Source organism: Bubalus kerabau, chromosome 18, assembly GCF_029407905.1.
Source record: "Bubalus kerabau isolate K-KA32 ecotype Philippines breed swamp buffalo chromosome 18, PCC_UOA_SB_1v2, whole genome shotgun sequence".
Taxonomy (NCBI): domain Eukaryota; kingdom Metazoa; phylum Chordata; class Mammalia; order Artiodactyla; family Bovidae; genus Bubalus; species Bubalus kerabau.
The window spans coordinates 68462780-68487807 of record NC_073641.1 but is presented as its reverse complement, the minus strand read 5'-3'; the positions used below and the strand labels follow the sequence as shown (position 1 = coordinate 68487807).

At 54.1% G+C, this 25028-nt stretch overlaps 1 protein-coding gene across 4 annotated transcripts in view; it reads left to right on the top strand.

The window, feature by feature from the left end:
• Positions 1 to 6023, top strand: part of TENT4A (terminal nucleotidyltransferase 4A) — a 41390-nt gene extending 35367 nt beyond the window's left edge. The window contains exons 10-13 of one of the 4 annotated variants that reach the window (XR_008704669.1): positions 311 to 367; positions 619 to 777; positions 3107 to 3271; positions 3874 to 4094. Coding sequence is in view for 2 of the 4 variants with exons in the window: in XM_055554489.1 (XP_055410464.1) it covers positions 195 to 367; positions 619 to 777; positions 3107 to 3271; positions 3871 to 4065 (692 nt within the window). In the remaining 2 variants the exon portion in view is untranslated. Of the gene's footprint in view, positions 1 to 194; positions 368 to 618; positions 778 to 3106; positions 3272 to 3870 lie in introns of all 4 variants that reach the window. The other 3 variants (XR_008704668.1, XM_055554490.1, XM_055554489.1) reach the window with 3 other exon arrangements.
• Positions 6024 to 25028: the final 19005 nt, after the last annotated feature.

The window sequence follows — 25028 nt, the reverse complement described above, 5'->3', positions numbered from 1 at the left end:
TAACTCACAGGTGGAGCTGTACACCCGTGTTGTTTCGAACATAGTTAAGTGTGCTCCAGTGGCTGAAATGTAGCTTAAAAAATTAATTGACATGAAGTGAAATTAGGAGCTGGCTTTGTTGGCCTCACGCGCAGCGTCAGAGGCACAGTGGGGCCGCGGGCTGAGGGGCGTGACGGCTCCACCTCCCCCCACAGACAACAGGGTGAAGACCGCGGAGCGGACGGGCGCCTGCGAGGGGGGCCAGCCTCCTCCACGAGACCCCGAGCCTCCCTTGGGCCCGCGCCTGACCCTGCCCCTGCCTGGCCCACAGCTCCGGTCGTCCGGCTCGTCCGCCTCCTCCGTGTCCTCTCTCTCTGGCAGCGACATCGTGAGTGGCGCCCTCTGAGCCGGGGGGCTGCCGGGGCTCGTGGTGTACAAACTTATGGGGAGATAAGACCAGCAGTCGGGTGTCTTAGCTGCGATTCCATGATGTTCTTCAGTTTTGACCTGACCGGGAGGAGCCCTGGGTGGGGGTGGGGGGGTGCCTGCATTCTGGGACGCCCTGGGGCTTGCCTGTGGCCACTCCTGTAGCTCTGAGGGGCACAAGCCTCGGGTGCAGCCCTCCTCTTGTCCCCCCAGGACTCAGACACGCCGCCCTGCACCACACCCAGTGTGTACCAGTTCAGCCTCCAGGCGCCCACCCCCCTGCTGGCCAGCCTGCCCGCCGCCCTGCCCATGGCGAGTGGCAAACCTCAGTCCACCACGTCCAGGACGCTGGTCATGACAACGAACACGCAGGTATGCGGCTGGCTGGGCCCTTCCCAGTGACGGCCTGGGACCAGGTCCAAGGTGCTGTGCGCGGTAGGCCTGACTGACAGCGTTAGATTAGAGAGAGAACCTTAGACGTTCTTGGAACAGATACGTCTGTCCTGTAGGCCGTTCTCATCCTTGGTGGGTTGATAGAACGTGAGTCCTGTCGTCCTGCAGAAGTCCATGTTCTTGAGCTTCACCATATGCTGTGTTTGCACCAGGGGACTCTGGGTGGGCCCAGAGCTGCTGCTTGACAAGGTCCACGTGGTCTTTCTGCAAGTGACGCTGGCGCTCAGCATGAGCCGCTGTCCTGGGCTCGTGCTCAGAGGGCCCCTGGTGCCGTCCCTCAGCCGAGAAGGACACGGTCCTCGATTTCCTCAAAGAATCTCATTGTTTGCACTCTTACTCAGATTTGATACCAACTTTGACTTCTCCGCATCATTCACTACATACAATTTATAGAATTTTTTCTATTATAGTATGTCCTTTTTCAAAAAATTTAGACAAAATTAGTACACCCGTGTTGTTTTTAGAACCCCGGTGTTTTAAAAAGGTAGTTTTTAGAGGTAGTTTTTGATGTTTTAGATTTGTAGTTACTTTCCAAATATACATCAACTCCATGTGTATGAAACTCATCACATTAATGCACTTCTGAAGTAGAGTCGGCTTTCACAAGCAGTTGTGATCTGAGCAGAAGGTGATGGGGATGCCCTCGTGTCCCCACGTCTCTCTGTGATTCTGGGCTCCCCTTGTAGGTAGGGTGTTCTCAGGACACACCCCAGGCTAAGGGGGTGCGGAGGCAGCAGGCGCGGGACGCACAGTGATGGCCATCAGCAGAGCCCCCAGAATCTTTCACTGGTACCTTAGCAAGTAAGAACCACAGAGGCAGTGCCTGCAGTTTGGACGAGGAGGAGGCAGTGCCCACACGCGGGTGAGGGCGCCACAGACAGACTTGGGATTGGCCTCTGCTCGGGCCCGGCTCCCTCAAGAGCTGTGTGCGGGTGCTGCCCGTGCACCTCCTGGGTGGCGTCAGGACCACGTGCTGCCTCTGGTCCTTTCTGTCACCTGCACAGATAGACAAAAGCTAAGGCCACTAAGGGGTTTTTCTTAAAAAAAAGCAATATATTTATTTATTTTACTTGGCTGCCCTGGGTCTTAGTTGTGACATGTGGGATCTAGCTCCCTGATCAGGAATTAAACCTGGGCCCCAACCTTGGGAGCGTGGAGTCTGAGCCACTGGGCAACCCGGGAAGTCGTCATTCAAGGCTTAAGACAAAAAGCTCAAAGCTCACTTATCATTTTATCACCAAACTGCAAATGTCTCTTCCAGTGGGGGAAGTGACTGAGGGAAATCCCACTTGCAAACCCTCACGTGCATGGTCTCTTGAGTGCCTCACTCGTGTTGAAGTCTGCCCGATCAGGATGCAGTGGAGACTTAACAGCCAGGACACAGAGCTGTCAGAGACCCCAGGAATGGGTTCTTCTCTGCGCCCCTGGGGGCACAGAGCCCCCACTGAAGAGAGGCCCTGGGAGGGAGGAAGCGTGAGGAAGGGGTGCCATCCCTGAGGCCAGCTCCTGCCACAGCTGTTGCCCAGGAGGCCACAGCCACCCTCCTGAGGTCTTGGGGGCTAATGCGGACAGTTCTAAGATGAGAGCAGAGAGGGTCTGGAAAAGCAGGTGAGGGGCTCCCGAGCCAGCACCTCTGCCCTGATGGGAAGGTGCTGCAGAAATGGGAGGGGAGCGGAAGTGGGGGTCATCCCGTCTGCAGGCCTTCACTCCAACTGGCCTGGGGCCTCTTAACCCGCTTGACCCAGGGCGCTATCCCAAGACTCAAGGGGCAATTTCTCTGATAATTGTAGTTCTCTTGAATTTTATGGTCACCAAAACCTAATGGCTTGGGTGACTGGACATCCTTCATGTTGTCGTTATGCTTCAGAGCAGACTGTTGTGAGGTGGTCGTCAGACATAGACTGAGTCAGAGCTACTTAGGAGCCTGTTGTGGTGTAGTCAGACTGAGGAGCCTGTTGTGAGGTTGTAGTCAGACCCACTGAGGAGCCTGTTGTGACGCAGTCAGACATAGACTGAGGGGCCTGTTGTGAGGCTGTAGTCAGACAGACTGAGGAGCCTGTCAAGAGGTTGTAGTCAGACATAGACTGGAGTTTGTTGTAAGTTTGTAGTCAGAGACAGACTGAGGAGCCTGTTGTGAGGTTGCAGTCACACAGACTGAGGAGCCAGATGTGAGTGGGGCCCTTCTCGGGGCTCCTGGTAAGAGCTGTATTGCGTGGGCGCTCATGCCGTCTCTGGTCCTCTCCCCCAGACCAGGTTTACTATCCCGCCCCCGACGCTCGGCGTGGCCCCCGTGCCCTGTAGACAGGCGGGCATCGAAGCTGCTCCGGCGCTGAAGGCTGTCCACCACGTGTCCTCCCCGGCCATCCCTTCTGCGTCCCCCAACCCGCTCTCCAGCCCCCACCTGTATCACAAGGTATGGCCCCAGTGCCCAGGGCTGGTCACCCGCAGGCTGGCGGTCGGCCTGCACTGAGCACCTTTTCCACAGAGGGGGTCCACACATGCTCTTTGTTCTCAAGGGGCAGCTTGATCATTCAGCTTCGTGTTTGCTTTCCCTGTGACAAGCAAAGCGTTAAATTATTTTAAAGTTTAGTGTAGTTTAATTCATTGAATTTGTTAGCATAAAAGTTAAGTTCGAAGTAAAGAATGTTTCCCATTTTTTATGAATTTCCACGGTAGGAACTTTGGTTTTCAGAAAGCAAATGATGAAGCAGGAACGATGACGCTGCCCACGGTGTCGCCCCCCCCCCCACCACTGCACTGCCCCTGGTCTTGCTGGGGGCACCCTGGACTGGGCTGGGCTTTCTGGTGCCTGGGGCCCTGGGGGGCGTGGGTCCACTGCCCTGGGGCCCTTCTAAGTCTTCCCTACACGTTAGAAACGCAGTTCAGGAAAAAGGCCAGGATGTCGGGAAGAGCCATGGCCGGGGTCCAGGCTCTTGGCCCGTGGGGGAGCAGGGCTGCAGGTGGGGGTCAGTCCAGGCCGGCCTCGAGCCGCGTCCCTCTCGGTCCCCTCAGCAGCACAGCGGCATGAAGCTGTCCATGAAGGGCTCCCACAGCCACGGCCAGGGCGGCAGCTACAGCTCGGTGGGCACTGGCGGCGTGCGGCCTCCTGTGGGCAACCGGGGCCACCACCAGTACAACCGCACCGGCTGGAGGAGGAAGAAACACACACACACGAGGGACAGCCTGCCTGTCAGTCTCAGCAGGTAATGCTCCTGGCGGTGCCGCCCGGCCTGCCCTGCAGACTGCAGCCGGGCGGCCGCGGGGCCCCGGGACCGGAGACCAGCCCCGGCCGGCCACGCTGCATGTCCCCGTGTGGTGGTCATGTCCTCAAGAGCAGCTCCCTGTGTCGTCTGTGAAGCCTTATTAGACGTGGATGCTGTCTGCTGCCTCCTAGGCGCCTCCTTCAAGGCCGGAGCGGGTCTGCAGGGAACCGGGGCCGCGCAGGGTCTGGGCGCCTCTCGGCACCATGCCTGCCCTGCGGGTTGGGTACTTTCATTTCACGTTGTTGGAGCAGCGGAGAGCGAACCCCATTATTTGTTGGGAGATCATCATTGTTTTACTGCCCTCACGTTTTGTTTCAAATTTCAGAACTGTTTTTCTATGTAAATATTGAAAACTTATGATTTGTGCAATAACTCAGATATTTTTTATTTAATTTCATATTTTCACATAAGTTATATTGAAGGGAGGAGGGAATTTTTTTAAACAAGCTTAGATCCTTTCCCGAGTTGCATTTTCTAAGTTGGGTTCATCGTGTTGGCTGGATGTCTGATGAGCGTTGTTGTGAACACCACGAATGAGGGGCTTGGGTAATTTTTATGTTCCTTTAGGTCAGATGTGAGGCCTCTCAGCCTGTGGTGAAGGAGCCGAGTCCCTGCTCCCCCAGGGGTTCGGCTCCTAAACATTCTGACCGGCTGCCTGTCGGCTCTGCCGTCCGGCCTGTCTGTGGTCCTGCTCTGACCTCGGAGTTTTAATGTTTTGGGTTTGGTTCTTTTAAACTGTAGACAACAGACCCAGCATTTAAAGTGCCAGAGTATAACTTTCTACAGGGAGAAAAGGTCGTCACGTGATAAGATCTCAAGCGTGAACCGTGAAACGCTTCAGGTTTTAGTCACACAGCCTGTCATAATGGGTCTGGCGAGCGTCATCACAGACAATGGTACCCAGTTTTAGGAATGTGGAGAAAGGAGTTCTGTTGATTCCGTTGTGGAATCTGTAGCGGTATGCATTCGTTCTGTTAAGAGCAACTATAGGAGAAGTACTTGAGCTGCTTGGCGTGCCGTGGGGGGTTTTTAACACATCGCTGGAGAGCACAGCCCAGTGTCGTGCCGGAGTGGCCGGCGCCCGACCCAAGAAGCATCCTCTGCAAGTGTGTTCTGCCACGACAACCACTGTCTCTGTTACCCATCCCGAACACCGGCGCAGCCACCCTGCCTCACCCTGAGTTTCCCGAGTGCCGCGGGTGTCCCGGGAGGTGGGCGCCTCTCCTGGGTCATCCAGTTCCCATTTTTAAGACGGGGTTCTGACCCTGCTACACTACAGGTGGGATGGTCTTTGAAGTCCACTAGCGAGAAGCGGGATGAGAAGCTTACTGCCATGACCCCGGTGGCGTGCAGAAGCGGGGCGTTCTCGAGGGCTCCGAGTGCTACACGCCCCACTGTGTCTGTGGCCCCCGAAAGGCGGGCCTGGCCCGCTGGTGTGGAGAGGGGCCAACGTGCTTGCGGGCTCCCTGGGGGGCTCCCGAGCCAAGTAGCACAGTTTGTCTGCGGTTCGTGATGATCCAAGGTTATCAAAAATATTTAAAGATATTTAAATTGTGAACCTATTGATAAAGAAATATTTATAAAAACTGATACGTAGGCCTGTACTAATCTCTACGCATTAGCAATATTGACTGTAACCCCCCACTCAAGAAATGCGGCGGGGATGCAGGAGCATCGCCAGTGGCCCCAGGACGGAGCCCCAGGCCTGGGCGCCAGGCTCCAGCCCGTCACGGTGAGCGGATGAATTGGCCTGGCTCCCTGTGGCCACACACTGCGGGCTGGCAACAAGATATATCATGTTTCGATTTTTTTTGTGCGTGAACAACAATGTGGAAGCTAAAATTGACATATTTTTATGTGAAGTTTTTCTATTCTTTGATTTTTAATAAACTTGGGAAACCAGGTGGTGGCTGTGTGTGTGCCTTTTCCTTTCAAGGCGGGGGTGGGCTGCCTTCTGCAGGCTTTGTTCTTGCCTTGTCCAAGGCCGGACAGCCAGTGGTCATGTTGTCATTGGTTCATGAACTCAGAATCCAGTGAGGTTGCAGGCTGGCCACGGGAGAGAGCCCTGTCCCGGGCTAGGTGACAGGATGAGCCAGAGCCGTTTATTGATGCTCTTTGTGTGTAGTTTCTGACAAGCCGATGTCCATGGCGCTTAACTTCCCATCAGAATCCTTTGTTCCACCTTTCACTCTTGAGTCAACACTATACGACTTCAAAATAGCACATTTGAAACCACCGAAAATCATAATGTGGCTTAAAATGTAGCTTATGATTAGAACATAGAAGGAAATTTATGAAAATTCCCACTCCCTTGAGTTACTGGCCTCGGCCCGAGGCCTCTGGCCTGATGCCCCAGAGCCATCGTGCATGGAACTTGGCGCTGTCGGGCCGGTGTCGTGGGCCCTGCGTGCCTTCACGTCCTTCCAGAGGAGGCTCCTTCTGAAGACGCTCTGAGCGGCAGTCTGCAGACACCAGGCCTGGCTCCTCAGGCACCCCCCTTGCTGTGAGGTCGTAGAAAGCCTCCGAGGGTAGCTGATGGCCCACGACCTCAGCGGAGAAGGGAGCTGGGGCTGGGGGTGCAGGATGTGTGCCAAGCCACTGGAGTCGTGTCCCACTCTGACCCCACCAGGCCCCTCTGCCCGTGAGATTCTCCGGAGGTGAAGGGTGACGGGTGCATGTTCCTGAGCAGGGCGCCTCAGGTGGCCTTGGGCCAGGACTCGAGTGGCCTGGGGGAGCTGGGTGCGTTGGGTGCACAGGAGGCGGCCTGAGTAGGGTGCAGGAGCTAGCTGGAGGGGCAGAGGGAAGGTTCCTCTGCCCCTGTGGCCAGCTCTGGAGGGCGGGCTGGAGGAGGGCGTTGGGTGGTCCAGTTGAGAGGACAGCTGCTGGGTTTAAGAGGTAGGGATGGCCCGCAGGTGGAGCTGTAGGGCCGCCTGGAAGATTCAGGGGCGGAAGGGGGTCTCTGCCCACAGCACTCTTTGCACCAGCTTGGACAGCGTGATTCCAGATGCCCGAGGCCTCCTGGAGGGGCAGAGACTTAGTAGGCGGGCCACGCTGGGAGCCTGGGGTGTGGGCTATAGAGACTGCAGTCTCCTCAGTTATAAGCTGGGTCTCGGGGGGCTTAGGGACGGTGAGGGGGTGCCGGTGCTGTCTGACGGGGCCCTGTGTTCTACTGGGACACCATGTGCTGGCGTCAACCGTCTGGAGGGCCCCCTCAGCTCGCTGCCCCTGTGGCCCGGCCCCACAGCCTCAGTGTCACTCTATGTTGGTTCACCACGTTGTCCTGGGCCCATCAGCATGGATTCCCAGGTTTCCAGATGCCCCTGTGCCCCCGTCCTGCACCCCCCGCCACCCACAGCTGGGTCTCCAGGATTTTGTCTGAGTTGCTTTGGGATCTCAAGTGCCTTGTCTTACCCTGATTCGAGGGACCTGGTAGCTGGGCCTCAAGCTGCCTGTGTGCACAGGGTCAGTGACATTGGTAAATCTTAAGCCAGTGTATGTGTTTTTGTTTGTCATGCTGTGATGGGTTTTTTAAAAGTTTATAGTTGACACATTAATTGTAGGTATACAGGTATTCACCTGGGCTTCCCTGGTGGCTCAGATGGTAAAGTGTCTGCCTGCAGTGCAGGAGACCTGGGTTCCATCCCTGGGTCTGGAAGATTCCCCTGGAGGAGGGCATGGCCACCCACTCCAGTATTCTTGCCTGGAGAATCCCAAGGACAGAGGAGCCTGGCGGGCTGCAGTCCGTGGGGTCGAAAAAGAGTCAGGCACGACCGAGTGACTGCCACACACATAGAACATTGTATTTTGGTATTTGTATAGCTTCCATGGACTGGGTTGCCATGCCTTCCTCCCGACCCAGGAATCGTCCTGATCTGGGGACCGAACCCAGGTCTCCTGCATTGCAGGCAGATTCTTCACCGTCTGACCCACCAGGGAAGCCCAATCCACTGAAAGACACTATGAAATACTATTTGTGTTCACCGTGTGATGATCTGATGAAGCTTTGAGGAGGGTGTGATGCTTATATCCTTAACACTTCAGAATTCGCAAAGCTTCTGCCAATCCTCAGGTGATTTAGATGACCAAAGGGAGCTGACTTAAAAGCTGACTTAAAAAGGATAGTGGCTACCATGAAACACACACACAAAGTCCAAAAGACCCCATTCAGTTCAGTTCTGTCGCTCAGTCGTGTCCGACTCTTTGCGACCCCATGAATCGCAGCACACCAGGCCTCCCTGTCCATCACCAACTCTTGGAGTTCACTCAAACTCACGTCCATCAAGTCAGTGATGCCATCCAGCAATCTCATCCTCTGTCGTCCCCTTCTCCTCCTGCCCCCAATCCCTCCCAGCATCAGAGTCTTTTCCAGTGAGTCAACTCTTCACGTGAGGTTGCCAAAGTACTGGAGTTTCAGCTTCAGCATCATTTCTTCCAAAGAAATCCCAGGGCTGATCTCCTTCAGAAGGGACTGGTTAGATCTCCTTGCAGTCCAAGGGACTCTGAAAAATCTTCTCCAACACCGCAGTTTAAAAGTATCAATTCTTCGGCGCTCAGCCTTCTTCACAGTCCAACTCTCACATCCATACATGACCACTGGAAAAACCATAGCCTTGACTAGACGGACCTTTGTTGGCAAAGTAATGTCTCTGCTTTTGAATATGCTATCTAGGTTGGTCATAACTTTCCTTCCAAGGAGTAAGCGTCTTTTAATTTCATGGCTGCAGTCACCATCTGCAGTGATTTTGGAGCCCCAAAAATTAAAGTCTGACACTGTTTCCACTGTTTCCCCATCTATTTCCCATGAAGTGATGGGACCAGATGCCATGATCTTAGTTTTCTGAATGTTGAGCTTGAAGCCAACTTTTTCACTTTAATCAAGAGGCTTTTTAGTTCCTCTTCACTTTCTGCCATAAGGGTGGTGTCATCTGCATATCTGAGGTTATTGATATTTCTCCTGGCAATCTTGATTCCCAGCTTGTGCCTCTTCCAGCCCAGCGTTTCTCATGATGTACTCTGCATATAAGTTAAATAAGCAGAGTGACAATATACAGCCTTGACGTACTCCTTTTCCTATTTGGAACCAGTCTGTTGTTCCATGTCCAGTTCTAACTGTTGCTTCCTGACCTGCATATAGGTTTCTCAAGAGGCAGGTCAGGTGGTCTGGCACTCCCATCTCTTTCAGAATTTTCCACTGTTTATTGTGATCCACACAGTCAAAGGCTTTGGCATAGTCAATAAAGCAGAAATAGATGTTTTTCTGGAACTCTCTTGCTTTTTTGATGATCCATCGGATGTTGGCAATTTGATCTCTGGTTCCTCTGCCTTTTCTAAAACCAGCTTGAACATCTGGAAGTTCACGGTTCACGTACTGCTGAAGCCTGGCTTGGAGAATTTTGAGCATTACTTTACTAGTGTGTTAGATGAGTGCAATTGTGTGGTAGTTTGAGCATTCTTTGGCATTGCCTTTCTTTGGGATTGGAATGAAAACTGACCTTTTCCAGTCCTGTGGCCACTGCTGAGTTTTCCAGATTTGCTGGCATTTTTAAGTGCAGCACTTTCACAGCATCATCTTTCAGGATTTGAAATAGCTCAACTGGAATTCCATCACCTCCACTAGCTTTGTTCATAGTGATGCTTTCTAAGGCCCACTTGACTTCACATTCCAGGATGTCTGGCTCTAGGTGAGTGATCACACCATCGTGATTATCTTGGTCGTGAAGATCTTTTTTGTACAGTTCTGTGTATTCTTGCCACCTCTTCGTAATATCTTCTGCTTCTGTTAGGTCCATGCCATTTCTGTCCTTTATTGAGCCCATCTTTGCATGAAATGTTCCCTTGATATCTCTTGAAGAGATCTCTAGTCTTTCCCATTCTGTTGTTTTCCTCTATTTCTTTGCATTGATCGCTGAGGAAGGCTTTCTGAAAGACCCCATACCCAGGGCTAACTCCCACCATCTTCGAGCTGCTCAAGAAAAGGTTTCTTTACTGTGTTTCCATGGCTCCGTGGGGGTGGGGCAGTCCCCCAGTCATGGATGAGGAAGCCCTAGGCCACCCCTGCTGGTGTCATTCACTGTCCATCTCCCAGGGTCGTGGGTCCTGGAGAAGGACCAGTTTGTGATTCAAAGTCCCCAGGGTGAATTCTGGAGCTTCCCTGGTGGCTCATATGGTGAAGCCTCCACCTGCAACGCGGGAGGCCTGGGCTCCCTTCCTCCCTGGGTCGGGAGGAGGGCATGGCACCCCACTCCAGTATTCTTGCCTGGAGGATCCCCATGGCAGAGGAGCCCGGTGGGCTACAGTCCAGGGGGTCACAAAGAGCCAGACTTAGTGACTAAGTAGCAGCAGCGGTGGCAGGATGAATCCTGGAGCAGGCGGATGGACCGAATGGGCCTGGTGGTAACGGGTTCCCAGGAGGAGAGGCCTGGAGCAGGCGGATGGACCGGATGGGCCTGGTGGTAACGGGTTCCCAGGAGGAGAGGCGAGTTCCGCCTTCAGGGAAGCTGCTCGGCCAGCATCCCGGCCGCCGTGGGGCATCCTGGCCGCCGTGGTCCAGCCCGGAGCTCCTCGAGGCCTCCCGTGATCCCCGGAGAAACTGCTGAACTCAGCCTGAACCCCTTCGTCTTATGCCTGGTGTCGGGGGCTGGCCGGGAGCCACCTGGGTGGATATGTTCACATGGTTATGAGCAAACGACTTGCACTTGATTTTCTCTGCCAGTGTTTGTACTGGAAGATGCTCACCCTCATAAAGACGATGCTAGAAAAGCTTGCTCCTCCCAATGACCGGTCCTTCCGGCTCCTCGCTGGCTCACCGGTCTTCCCCTGCACCTCCCTTCTCCCGTGCGCAGGCCCTCCTGGTAGGACGGGCGGTCCCTCACTCTGCTCTGAAGGTGGGGAAGACGGGAGTGGGGTTGCGGGGGCAGCTGAGGCTCCAAGCACTTAGTGGGCCCGCGTGACACCCGTGACATCGCCAGCACTGTAGCTCAGCCCGCGCCCGTGCTGGGCACCGGTGTCGTGCTTCCCCCCGGTGAGTCGGGGAGGCACAGAGGTCAAGGAACTCGGCCAAAGTCGTTTAACAGGAGTGGACTGAGTGGGACACAGCTTCCTGTGGCCTCAGGGCTCCTTGCCCCTTTCCCAGAAATGAGGGTCTCAGCGCCCCCAACACAGCTCACATTCACACCCCACCTCCCCTCGCAGACATGGCCTTGCCTCCTGGGTCAGGAGGAAAGCCCCGGGCCGGCTGCTTCCCCAGGCGGTAAACAAACACACAGGAGGCGCGGCCCTGCCTTTGCTGGGTTCCGCTTGTCCTCTGTCTCATACCCCCGCTTGTGTCTCCCTGGATGTGATAAACACACAAGTTCACGTGGCTAGTTACTGGATCCGACAGACGTGAGCCATGCTGTCAGGTGTTCTGGCATCCAAGTGCTCCCATCGGTGGTCTCCGCTCCCACGTGGCCCTGGCAGGGACCCCATCTGGCCCCTCACCCGCTCTGGACAGCAGCTCCCACCCATTCTCCGAACCTCTCCACGACCTTCCCAGGGTGCATTTATGCCTTTGGAAGGCCCGTGACACACGACACATGTTTTGTGATGATTCCTTCTTGTGGGTGGCCAAGGGTGCCCACCTTAGCATCATTGCTCTGAACAAAGGGATTCAAACACCTTTGCTGGGCATCTCAAAGGAGGCTTGATGCCGGGGCCCCACCTGCAGAAATTGGCATTAACCGTGTAGACCGAGCCTCCGCCCACTGGCTTTAAGCCACGGGATTCTCCCCTGAGGCCAGGGGTGACAACCGTGGCCCAAAGTATCACGTGTCCCATTCCTAAGACCGCCTCGCCAAAAGGTTGCTTTGCCACCATGTCTGTATGACTGTACACGTTAGGTGAACCACTGCCCGCTCTTACATGTGGAATCTGTTCTGTTCTCTCTCCTGCTCTGTTGCTTTAAAAAGCAGAATGCTGGTGGCTCATAAGCTGCATCCCTCTCACACCCGTGACGGTCTGGACCGTCATCTGAAGCACGGCTCTGGAGCCGGGAGAGGAGGAGCACTGCCTGGGACAAGGAGGATGGGACGTGGGCTTGAGCTCAGCTCCTTCCTGGGGTCCCTGGGGCCAGACCAGCGTCCTCCGCAGCTTTCAAAACAAGCTGGCAGGGTGGGCTCCCAGGGGCTTGGCCTCTGAGCATTGTCTCACCGGCTGGAGCTGACCACTGCGTGGTCACAGGCTAAGTGCTGCTCAGTGCTGTTTTGGGTGCAAAACGAAGAGCGGTTGGGAGGTTCTCTTGGCTTCCCTGCTTCCTCACGTTCGGAATTTCCTCCTGGCGGTGATGGTGTAGAAGACGCGGGTAGGTCTGGCGCCAGGCAGGGGTCCTTCCCCACGGAGGGGGCCCTGACGCCCCTGGGTGTCCTGGGCCCCTCCCGGGCATGGGGGCAGGATAGTGTTGGCCATGGTTGGGAGCCCTTCCTTCGTCCATGTCCAGAGAGCACCCACCCCTGCCCCTGTCAGAGCTTCCCAGAGGGTCAAGGGCTGCCTGACTCCTCCGTACTGCTCCCGGAGTCGTCACTGGTCAGTCTATCATCTTTCTTTCCGATGTGCACTAAACTGTGATACGAAGGTAGGGGGCTTCCCTGGTGGCTCAGAGAGGAAAGAATCTGTCTGCAATGCAGGAGACCTGGGTTCAACCCCTGGGTCAGAAAGGTCCCCTGGAGAAGAGAATGGCTACCCACTCCAGTATTCTTGCCTGGAGAATCCCATGGACAGAGGAGCCTGGCGGGCTACAGGTCATGGGGTCGCAGAGAGTCAGAGGTGACTGAGCCACTGACGCATGCACACACACAAGGATGTGTATTTCTCCTGTGTTGTCTCAGTTTTTCAAATTTATCTTCTTTACTCAGAAGATTGCGAGCTTTCTGAGGCACGTGTGTGAGAGAGAGAGAGACAGGGAGAGAGAGAGTTAAAGGGCTTGTGTGTGTCCTTCACAGGCTCAATGCCACTCCGGACACCCTGAAATCCCTTGCTGAGATCTCACTGGTTTATGGATGGGTGCACATTCTTGTTCCACGGGCAAAGAAAAAGCGCTAAGTCATGTCTGACTCTTTATGACCCTGTGGGCTGTACTCCGTCAGGCTCCTCTGTCCATGGGATTCTCCAGGCAAGAATACTGGAGTGGGTTGCTATTCCCTTCTCCAGGGGATCTTCCTGACCCAGGGATCAAACCCTGGTCTCCTGCATTGCAGGCAGATTCTTTACCAACTGAGCTACAAGGGAAGCCCTAAGGGCAAAGAAGTCAGGAGCAAAGAGCAAAGCTTAGGTGAATTAAAAAAAAAAATGCTTTATGTGAAAGAATGCAGCAAGAAATAAGTAAGATTCCAGGTACATTTTGTAGGAAAACTGCAATCTAGACACACAGTTGCCTTCAAAAGACGTCAGGTCCTCCTCGGAGCTGCAGCAGCTCACGGCAGTGCCGCCCGCCCTGCGGGCTTCCTGTGGCTCTGTGACAGCAGCCTGCAGTCAGCGCTGGGCGGAGGGCCGGGCCACGAGTGAAGCTACACAACGGATCACCCGGACCCCCAGCCTACGGCAGGCACCCCTCCCCGCCGCCTGCACACATGCACACTCCATCCACACCCCGCTCCCCATCCCACCCCGCTCCCCATCCCACCCCGCTCCCCATCCCACCCCACATCCCATCCCACCCCACTCCCCATCCACACCCCACACCCCATCCCACCCCACTCCCCATCCACACCCCACACCCCACCCACACCCCACACCCCACACCCCACACCCCACTCCCCATCCACACCCCACACCCCATACCCCAGCCACACCCCATCCACACCCCACATCCCACCCACACCCCATACCCCAGCCACACCCCATCCACACCCCACTCCCCATCCACAACCCACACCTCATCCACACCCCACACCCCATCCACATCTCACTCCCCATCCACACCCCACACCCCACTCCCCATCCACACACCACACCCCACCCACACACCACACCGCACCCACACCCCACTCCCCATCCATACCCCACACCCCATCCACACCTCCTCCCCACGGCCCCTCCCCTTCACCAGGCCTCCCATCTCCCGTCCCAGGTGGCCGTTTCTACTGGAGAGTCTGTGGTCCAGGCCTCCTGCCGTTTGCTGCCCCTGCCCGTGGAGGGACCGCTGTGCAGTGACCTGGCTCTGGGATGGGCATTGCCATCTGTCCCCCTTCTCTGGGGGCTTCTTCTCAGTCTCGTGGTGAGCCCTGTCTGCGGCCCGTGCCCCATGGAGCAGCGAGGGGGCCCCCTACCGCCCGGGAACCCACCACCCCTCCGCCCGCGGGGCAGGCGCCCTGCAATCACCGCGGGGCAGGAGGGCCCTGCACGAGGGAGGCTGGCCCTTGAGGCTGGCTGCGAGGTCACTCAGTATCTGACAAGAAACCCCGTGCCCAGGTTTTAGAAAAGTGAAGGACACGAGGCTGCAGCTTATTTCTGCTGAAAACCATAGAGACAGGGGACGTCCCCTCTGGGGAGTGACCGTGGAGGAGGGCCCGGGGCCACTCCTGCTGCCCCACCCAGGGGATGCCCGCTTCAGCCGGCAGGGGGTGCCCCGACTCGCCACAATCAGACCTCCTCTCTCCCTGCAGACCTGCAGCCCTGTGGGGCCTGGGGTCGGTGGTCCTGCTGTGGTCAGGTCCCCAGGGACGTGCTGGGAGGTCTGGGGAGGGGGAGGGGGAAACTCCAGCCGGGACAGCAGTGCTCCGCTCGGGGGAGCAGAGGGTTAGGGGGAGCCTCTCCTGGGGGAGGGAAGAGGCCTCTCCGGGGAGGGGACACTGGCCCACCGGGCAGGGGCCTGGTCGTGGGGGGCCATGGACAGTGCAGGTGGAGGAGGTCCCTGGAGCTGTCGCCACCGCCTCGGGGGCAGGGACGGCCCTGCAGCTCCAGGGGACGGACTGCTTGTGGCCCCTGTCTGCCAGGGGAGGATGGGCTGGCGCCCTCATGGGTCATTAGGCTGAGAGCAGCAAGGGTGGAAACCACTCTTCTAACGACACGCAGAGCCCAGGTTGATGGAGGAAACTTTTTACAGTTGCTTTACCCTGTTGTGTTAGTTTCTGCATATGTATTGTTGTTGTTTAGGCAGGAAGTCGTGTCCAACTCTTTCTGACCCTGTGGACTTTAGCCCGCCAGGCTCCTCTGTCCATGGGATCCTCCAGGCGAGAATACAGGGGTGGGTTGATGGTTCCTTCTCCAGGGCATCTTCCCAAACCAGGGATCAAACCCACGCCTCCTTCATCGGCAGGCTGATTCTTTAACGCTGAGCCACTGGGGAAGCCCATGTATACATGTATCCCTTCTTTTTTTAGGATTTCCTTCCCATTTAGGCCACCACAGAACAGTCAGTGGAGTTCCCTGCTGTACAGTAAGTTCTCATCAGTTATCCACTTTATACAAGGTATCCATAGTGTATTTATGTCAACCCCAGTCTCCCGATTCATTCCTCCCCTTCTTCCCCGCTTGGTGTCCATATATTTTTTATGTCTGTGTCTCTGTTTCTACTTTGCAAATAGGTTCATCGGTACCATTTACGGAAGAAAGGCTTCTTACTTTCTCTGCGTGTCCTTCCAGGACTGTGACCCTCCTCTGCCTAGTTAGGTCCTGGGGCAGGTTGGAGACCGTCTTCCCGCAGACCTGGGCCCCCCTCCCCTCAGAGGTGGGGCTAAGCACCCCCCTCCCCAGAGGGCTCGGCCACCCCCCATGTCCACCAGAGGGATTCCAGAAAGTCCTGCTTTTTATTCTCAGAAAATCAGCTCATGCCGGACTCCAGTTTCTATGTATCTTGCAGTTTGAAGCAGACAATGGTGAAAGCTGTTTCCCTTCGATGTCCAGCTTCTCCCTGATCTTGGTGATGGTATCAAAGTCAGAAATCAGGGTGGGTGGGACTCCCAGCCTCCCCCCCACACCCCTGGTGGGGGGGCTCATTCTCCCTCAACCAGTTCAGGACAAAGGTGGGCGCAACACCCAGGTCCCTGGGGACACAGGGTGTTTGGGAAGGTGACCCAGGAGAGAGAGGGGAGCAGGCAGAGAGGACTTAACTGTCAGTGGGGCAATGAGTGTAGCCTGACCCTGCAAGCCAAGCTTCTTTTAAGCCTCCTCCCCTGTGGTCAAAGTGCCTGGCATGCTGGGGAACCCGGTCCCCTTGGCCAGGGGGGCTCCTTGGATGGCCAAAGGCAGAGTGGGGTCTGTGGGTCCAGTCCTGTGAGCTCATCCCAAACACGGAGTGAGTTTCAGCTGTCCGAAGGCCGGTGCCCAGCCCCAGGGCTCTGGTTGGGAGCATAGAAGGGGTTCCTGGGGGTCCCAACCCCCCGGGGCTCCCATCCCGCTTTGTCACTGGTTGCAGGGAGAAGTGTCTTCATGGTGGCTGGAAACCAGCTTCAGGAAGACCGTCCTAACCAAGCAGGAAAATGGGTGGACCAGAGCAGCCTTGTCCCCATGAAATCCTCGCTTCTGGACTCCCTGATCACCATAGTCCTCACGGGGGCAATCCGTGACACTTTCCAGTGAAGGGGGAGAAGGACTTGTCAGGTTTCTAGTTTTGTCTTTTCTTGGTGGCTCAGATGATAAAGAATCTGCCTGCAATGCAGGAGGCCTGGGTTTGATCCCTGGGTTGTGAAGATCCCCTGGAGAAGGAAAAGGCTCCAGTATTCTGGGCTGGAGAATTCCATGGACTGCAAAGAGTGGGGCACGACTGAGCAACTTTCATTCACTTTCACACACCCATTTCAGGCACACAGCTGGATATAAAAAGATAGGCTCAAAGAAATCCACTCATACTTCCTATTACAAACATAGTAAAGGGTTCTGTTTGGAAACTACACAAACTCAGTATTATCTCCATATGTTGTATTTCATTGTAAATGCATGATGATGTAGAAAAGGGTATAATTTTTTGCCACCCTTCATGTAGATGCTGCAGATTGCTTCCCGTTTACCCTAATGAACCATAAAAATAAAGTCATAGTCTCTGTGGATTAAAAATCTACTCCAGTTATCACTAATATTAAGAATCCCTGCCTTAGAGGAGAGTAAGTTTTGTGTTCACCGCATCAGAGATGTTCTTATGTTACCTTTATATTCTGCTTTGATTATAAAAATCTATAACTGGTGAGTGTGTGGGGAAACTCGAGAAACTGGAAATCACGAAGCAGGTGCCCTTTTCAGTACCTGTGTCATTGCTGTTCAGGGTTCTGATCGTGGGACCTGGGTGAGTGAGAGCTTCTTCTCCACCAGAAGAAGGAGACTTCTGAGGCTCTATCGTGTTATAAGCCCAGCCATCACTTCACATGCACAGACCACGGCGGGGTAGATTGGGCGGGACCCGGGCGTCAGTCAGAGCCCACTCTGTGGGTTGCGATGCTGGAGAAGCAGACCCCCTGCTTCTCAGCTTGTGGCAGATAAAATCTGGAGGGTGGGGGGCAAGGTGGTCGTGTGCCCTGGTTCACCCTGGGCTGGCGGCATGGGCTGCCTGCTGGCTGCTGGGCTGGGGAAGGGCCCGAAGGTGCTGTGTCCGTTTCCTGGGGCAGATGTGACAAAGCACCGCAGATGGGGTGGCACAGACACAGAGTTTTGTCTTCTGCCAGTTTTGGAGGCCGGACGTCCGGGATCCCAGGGTGGACAGGGTGAGCTCCTCCCTGGTCCAGGCCCCTCTCCAGCTCCAGGTGGTCTGCTGGACACCTTCAGCTCCAAGCACCGCCTGATGTCTGCCTTCATGTCCATGTGGTATCTCTTTGTCTGCAGGTCCTGTGTCTAAACTTTTTTTGGTAAGGACACACATCAGATTCAGACCTGGCCAGCTCCAGCCTGACCTCATCCAACCAGTTTCATCTGCATCGACTCTATTTCCAAATAAATTCATGTTCTGAGGCTCTGGAGGTTAGGGTTCAGTGCTTAATTTGGGGGAGGGGATATGATTCAGACCATAACAGCTGCACATGTCCTGATCCTCAGAACCTACTCATGTTGCCACACAAAGGGAAGGGCACTTCGCAGATGGGATTAAAATGCTGTTGCTCAGTCATCGGTCCTGTCTGACTCTGCAACCCTATGGACTGTAGCATGCCAGGCTCCCTGTCCTCCACCATCTCCTTGCATTTGCTTAAACTCATGTCCATTGAGTTGGCGATGCTATCTAACCATGTTATCCTCTGTCTCCCCCTTCTCCTTTTGCCCTCAATCTTTCCTAGCATCAGGGTCTTTTCCAAAGAGTCAGGTGGCCCAAGGATTGTAGCTTTAGCTTCAACATCAGTCCTTGCAATGAGTATATAGGGTTGATTAAATTAAGGATCTTAAAAGGGGGGAGGTTGTCCTGGATTGTCTGGGTAGGTCCCACATATAATCACAAGTGTCCTCCTAAGAGGAAGGTGGGGGAGATTTGACTACAGAACAGATGGCAAAAGTTGCAGTGATGTGGTCACAAGCTGAGGGATGCTAGTGGGACCCAAAGCTGCAAGAGGCAAGGACCCTCTCTCCCCAGAACCTCCAGGAGTGGCCGGCCCCACCCAGCCCTCAGCGTTAGCACTCCCCAACACTGATTTTGGCTTTCTGGCCTTCAAGACCATAAGAGAATGAATCTGTGCTGTGTTTCAGGCACCAGGTTTGTGGTCATTTGTGAGAGTGGCCGTGAGAACGTGGGATGGCAGCACTTCGTCTGCCCAAGGCAGAAGGGAGGGCCCTGGGGCTGCTTACTTGCTCCTTTAGGTTGGGGTCTCCATTCGGTTGGCTCAGAGGAGGATAGACAGAGAGAATCAATGAGAGAAGGTTCTGGAATGAGCTTGCTTCAATTTGATGAAAAGTGTGCATGTCCGGAGATGAAGCTCTAGCCTTGGGGATGCATCTCAGGCGTCCCTCCAACTTGTCAGCATCCACAGGTCGGCATGTGGCTTGCCTGGTACAGTGGGGGTCGGGGGTCCGTGACCACCGGGCTGCAGGAGGGTGTGTCCTGCATCCTCCGGGGGGCTGCCTCGGGCTGCCCTGGTCTGACTCTGCCTCACTCCCCGGCCCCCTGGGGTCTGCTCCTCCCTCATGCAGACGTTTCGTCACCACATGGGTGGGGCGGTCATGGCGTGTCCTATGCAAGGAGGCAGGTCCCAGGGAGCAGGAGAGATGTGACCACTGGCCATCACACAGATGTCTCAGGAGACCTCCAGAGACCAAGGGACTCTGCCAAGTGTCTAGACAGGCTCTTCACAGGGTCTTAGAAATACTTTTATTTTATTTTTTTAATTTTAAATTAAATTTTTTTTATTGGAGGATAATTGCTTTAAAATGTTGTGTTCATTCCTGCTGTACAACAAAGCAAATCAGCTGTACATATTCATATATTCCCCTCCCTTCTGAACCTCCCTCCCACCCACCCTAGAAATGCTTTCAGATACAAGGGAGTGGGCTTGGGCAAACTCCGGGGGGTAGTGGGGAACAGGGAGGCCTATGTGCTGCCGCCCGTGGGGTCGCAGAGAGCCAGACACGACCGAGCGACTGAACAGTGGCAGACCTGGGAAGGGGCCCCGTAACCACCTGCCTTCACCTCCTGGGCAGAGACCCACTTGCTGTCCCCGTGCCTCTGGGCTGATGCTCACGGGCTGGTCAGGGGGCTTTGGCAGAGATGGTTCATGTGTGCGTCACCTCTGATCACTTGTCACCGGGTCTGTTGGGGGTGCCGAGCTGGAGTGGAGCTAAGCTAAGCTGGGCGTTGTGGGGAAGCTCCAAGCCCACAGAGCAGTTCTGAAAACCAGCCCCTCAGGGCCCACAACACCTGCTATTTATCTGGGCTTGGTTGGGGCTTGTGTGGGGGCTCCACGGGGCCACCCCATCTCAGTGGTTTGCCAGGAGCATTCCCAGGACTCAGCGTGTGATCAACCCTGTGGCTCAGATTTATCCCAACGAAAGGGTACACATCTAAACCAGCCAAGGGAAGGGGTGCACTGGGTGAAGCCCAGAAGGGGCCAGGCGTGAGCCGACAGGAGCCCCTCCCAGGGGACACCGCCCACCGTGGTGGGGAGAGGCCCATATCCCTTCAAGGCGGAGCTGAGACAGGGGTACGCAGTAGTCTCGGTGGCCAGGGCTTTTACCGGGGGGCTGGTCACGTGGGTACCCACTGCCGAGTGGGGCTGGAAATCCAGGCCCCAGAAGGAAGCTGGTGGTCTGGACACAGTGAGCCCCTCTATCAGCGAGGGATGGGGGAGCCCTGCATTCTGGCACTCGGGGAGGAGCAAGCCAGGGCCTCATTCCTGCCCTAAAGGGAGGAGTTGTTTCTCTGGGGACTTACCTATGGGAACCGAGTGGGCTGGGGTGCCAGGAGCCAGCATATTGCATATTGAGTGCATATTGCATATTGAGTGCAGCACTTTCCACAGCATCATCTATCAGGATCTGGAATAGCTCAACTGGAATTCTATCACTGCCGGGAGCCAGCGTGAGGAGCTCCACCCATGACAAAGGTCATGAGGAAGGAGGCTCGGCATACGCAAAGGCGAGATCGAGCCTCAGGAGTCCCCCTGGAAATTCTCGAGCATCTACCCCCCAAACCAGAGTCTGCCTACTTTCTGCTTTGTGCTTTCACCTACACCTCTGACTTTACGGGGGGCTGTCCCCCACTACCTCTCTCTGAAAAAAGAGTTAACTTACAGCTCCAGTTAATAAAGTTCCTGGGTGTGACAGTGTTTCAACCTACAAACTCCTTTGGAAGTCCTCTAGCCTGCCTGAATAGGTTTTTCCGGCCACATGTGATTGCTCAGAGCCTCCCAACTGTGAGAGGCATGAGATGTTCTAAACTGTCTAAATACAGATTCCTTTGAGCAGTTAAAAGATTGATTAGAAATTGTATTGGTGAAGGGATTTTCACTTGTTGGGCCAATGTTTGCTGCTAAGTTTCCATATCCCTTACTTGCTGTGTCCCTGGCAGTGTATTGATTAATATAATTGGTGTAAGTAGTAGCTTTAATGCTTGTAACCTGGGACCCTTGAGTTAATTCTTTTTCTTGTTATAGCCCACCACACCTTTGCTCTGTAGGAATGCAACTTTATCTAATGCTTTTGGAGGGTGGCTCCTGACCAATCACCTTTAGAGAAAAATAAGTTTTCTGAAGAAAGGGTCTTAAAATGTTAACAGGCCTCCGGGCCAGAAGATGATGCAAATCACCTAAGCTTTTGCATATGATAAGTTTGCAGGAAGAAAGCCTGACTTGCTGCATGACTCTACCCCTTCCCCCATTATCCTCTATGCATAACTTAAGGTATAAAAACTACTTTGGAAAATAAAGTGCAGGCCTTGTTCACCGAAACTTGGTCTCCCCATGTCGTTCTTTCTCTCACCTTCTGGCTGAATTATTCAGCCTCTCTTCTCCACTGAATTTCCTCACTGAGCTATCCTTATTCTATTACTCTTTATATCCTTAATTAACGTTTAATTAAGCAGTTGTTTCCTGATCCTCGCCAACGCCGTCCCCGCTTCGAATTCCCTGGATCCACCGGGGCTGGACCCCGGCACTGGGGGTGGTGGGAGGCCCTTCCCATCTCAGCATCTCCAGCACGTAATCCTGAATCTTAACCTCCAGCCTCCCCCAAGCATGGAGAGTGCTCAGCAGATGTTCACCAGGGAGGGAGGGAATGAAGGTGTGGAGTGGCTTCTAGAACTCTCCTTGGGGCTGCTCCCTTGCCCCTTGCTGAATCCCTCAGCCCCACAGGGCCGGCCCTGACCCAGCCTCCACTGGATGGGGAGTTTCAGTCCACACTCACCTGACCGGCCCCGTCAGCCTGACGTGGGAGCCCTGAGGCAGGGCTTTAAAAGCCTTTATTTGCTTTCTCCACTGCTGTGCCCTGAGTCCTGAGCACTGCCTGGCACACACACATGCTCAGAAGAACCAGTCCCTAGACCAGCCTCTGGGATCAGAGGACAATCTGTCCCCACTGGCCCAGCTTCCCTGGAGCCTGGGGAGGAGCGGAGCATGCCTTCATGAACCAGAGATTGTAGGGGCACAGGAGAAGGAAATGGCAACCCACTCCAGTGTTCTTGCCTGGAGAATCCCAGGGATGGGGGAGCCTGGCAGGCTGCTGTAAATGGGGTCACACAGAGTCGAACACGACTGAAGTGACTTAGCAGCAGGCTGTCCCCGGGAAGAATTGTTCTCTGTGAGCACAACCCCTGACTGTCCTCTGGGGTCAGCCTGCCCGGGGTTAATTTCTGCTGTGAGTTTTTACCTCTTTGTTCCCTGAGGAGGGAACAGGTGGCCCTGGCCGCAGCAGGGGTGGGACGACTGGGTTGGTGGGGGCGGCCGGCAGCTGCAAAGGGACCGTGTGGTCATCACCTCTGTCTTCCCTGTTCCTTGGCCAGAGGCTGAAGCCACATCTGGCCAGCGCTGGGGTCTGTCCTTGCTGGAGAGGATGCTGTGGTCTGCTCCGTGAGCTTGCAGACCAGGGCCTCTCTCTGCCTCACCACCTGCCCTCCTGCTTCTCCGTGGCCACATTTATGGGCTTTGGTGCCATGGGACTTCTCTGGCCACTTTGGACGGTCCCGTCCTGCTAGCATGACACTGACTCCCCCACTGGGGCAGGCTCTTTGGGACCAACTTTGGCCATCCCTGCACGGGCATCTGCCCAGGAGCCTCACGTACCTGGGAGCTTGAGGGGCTCCTTGAGGCACAGGGAGCTGGCCAAGGGGCAGGGCTGTGTCTGCCCAGAGGAAGGGGACCTTCTCCTGGTCGTCACAGAGGTGCCTGCCATGTGAACCAGCAGGCAGGAGGAGCCAGGCACAGCCATGTGGCATTGGATGGTGAACTGTGATCCAGATCCTAGGCTGCCTCCCCAGCTCCGGTGTAGCTACAGCTTTGCGGGTACAGGGGGTGGGGGGCTTGGGGCAGTTGGGGACTCTCAGAGCTTTTCCTCAGCGTTTGCCAGTCCCAGGAGACATGCCTGCAGTCCCAGTGTTGCCAGAGGTGTGACTGGAGGGACCCATGAAGGGACAAGAAGGTCCAGCCTGTGCCAGTGGCCAAGGTCATGAGGACTGCTGGTGAGATGGGCTGGTGCACCCGTGGGCCCAGGGGACCTGGGGGACTGCACATCAGCTTCACGGCGGGGCCCAAGGTCTTTCCCTTTGCTGAGAACTCACTGCCTTGTCCACCTGCAAACTACTGAATCTCCAAGACCCACTGGATATCAGCTCCTCGATGAGGGGACCAGTCCCCTTCATGACTCACAGACAGAGTGAATGACTTTGAGAAGAAATACACACTCTTTCCACGTTCCTGGGCCAGCATGGTGCAGTAATGAAAAGGCGAGGTTGAAAGAAAGGCCATGAGAAAATACTTGAGGAGTTAATAGTTGAAAACTTCCCTAAAATGGGGAAGGAAATAATCACCCAAGTCCAAGAAACCCAGAGAGTCCCAAACAGGATAAACCCAAGGCGAAACACCCCAAGACACATATTAATCAAATTAACAAAGATCAAACACAAAGAACAAATATTAAAAGCAGCAAGGGAAAAACAACAAATAACACACAAGGGAATTCCCATAAGGATAACAGCTGATCTTTCAATAGAAGCTCTGCAAGCCAGGAGGAAATGGCAAGACATACTTAAAATGATGAAAGAAAATAACCTACAGCCCAGATTATTGTACCCAGCAAAGATCTCATTCAAGTATGAAGGAGAAATCAAAAGCTTTTCAGACAAGCAAAAGCTGAGAGAATTCAGCACCACCAAACCAGCTCTCCAACAAATACTAAAGGATATTCTCTAGACAGGAAACACAAAAATGGTGTATAAATTCGAACCCAAAACAATAAAGTAAATGGCAACAGGATCATACTTATCAGTAATTACCTTAAACGTAAATGGGTTGAATGCCCCAACCAAAAGACAAAGACTGGCTGAATGGATACAAAAACAAGACCCCTACATATGTTGTCTACAAGAGACCCACCTCAAAACAGGGGACACATACAGACTGAAAGTGAAGGGCTGGAAAAAGATTTTCCATGCAAATAGGGACCAAAAGAAAGCAGGAGTAGCAATACTCATATCAGATAAAATAGACTTTAAAACAAAGGCTGTGAAAAGAGACAAAGAAGGTCACTACATAATGATCAAAGGATCAATCCAAGAAGAAGATATAACAATTATAAATATATATGCACCCAACACGGAAGCACCGCAGTATGTAAGACAAATGCTAACAAGTATGAAAGGAGAAATTAACAATAACACAATAATAGTGGGAGACTTTAATACCCCACTCACACCTATGGATAGATCAACTAAACAGAAAATTAACAAGGAAACACAAACTTTAAACGATACAATAGATCCGTTAGACCTAGTTGATATCTATAGGACATTTCATCCCAAAACAATGAATTTCACCTTTTTCTCAAGCGCACATGGAACCTTCTCCAGGATAGATCACATCCTGGGCCATAAAGCTAGCCTTGGTAAATTCAAAAAAATAGAAATCATTCCAAGCATCTTTTCTGACCACAATGCAGTAAGATTAGATCTCAATTACCGGAAAAAAACTATTAAAAATTCCAACATATGGAGGCTGAACAACACGCTGCTGAATAACCAACAAATCACAGAAGAAATCAAAAAAGAAATCAAAATTTGCATAGAAACGAATGAAAATGAAAACACAACAACCCAAAACCTATGGGACACTTTAAAGGCAGTCCTAAGGGGAAAGTTCATAGCAATACAGGCATACCTCAAGAAACAAGAAAAAAGTCAAATAAATAACCTAACTCTACACCTAAAGCAACTAGAAAAGGAAGAAATGAAGAACCCCAGGGTTAGTAGAAGGAAAGAAATCTTAAAAATTAGAGCAGAAATAAATGCAAAAGAAACAAAAGAGACCATAGCAAAAATCA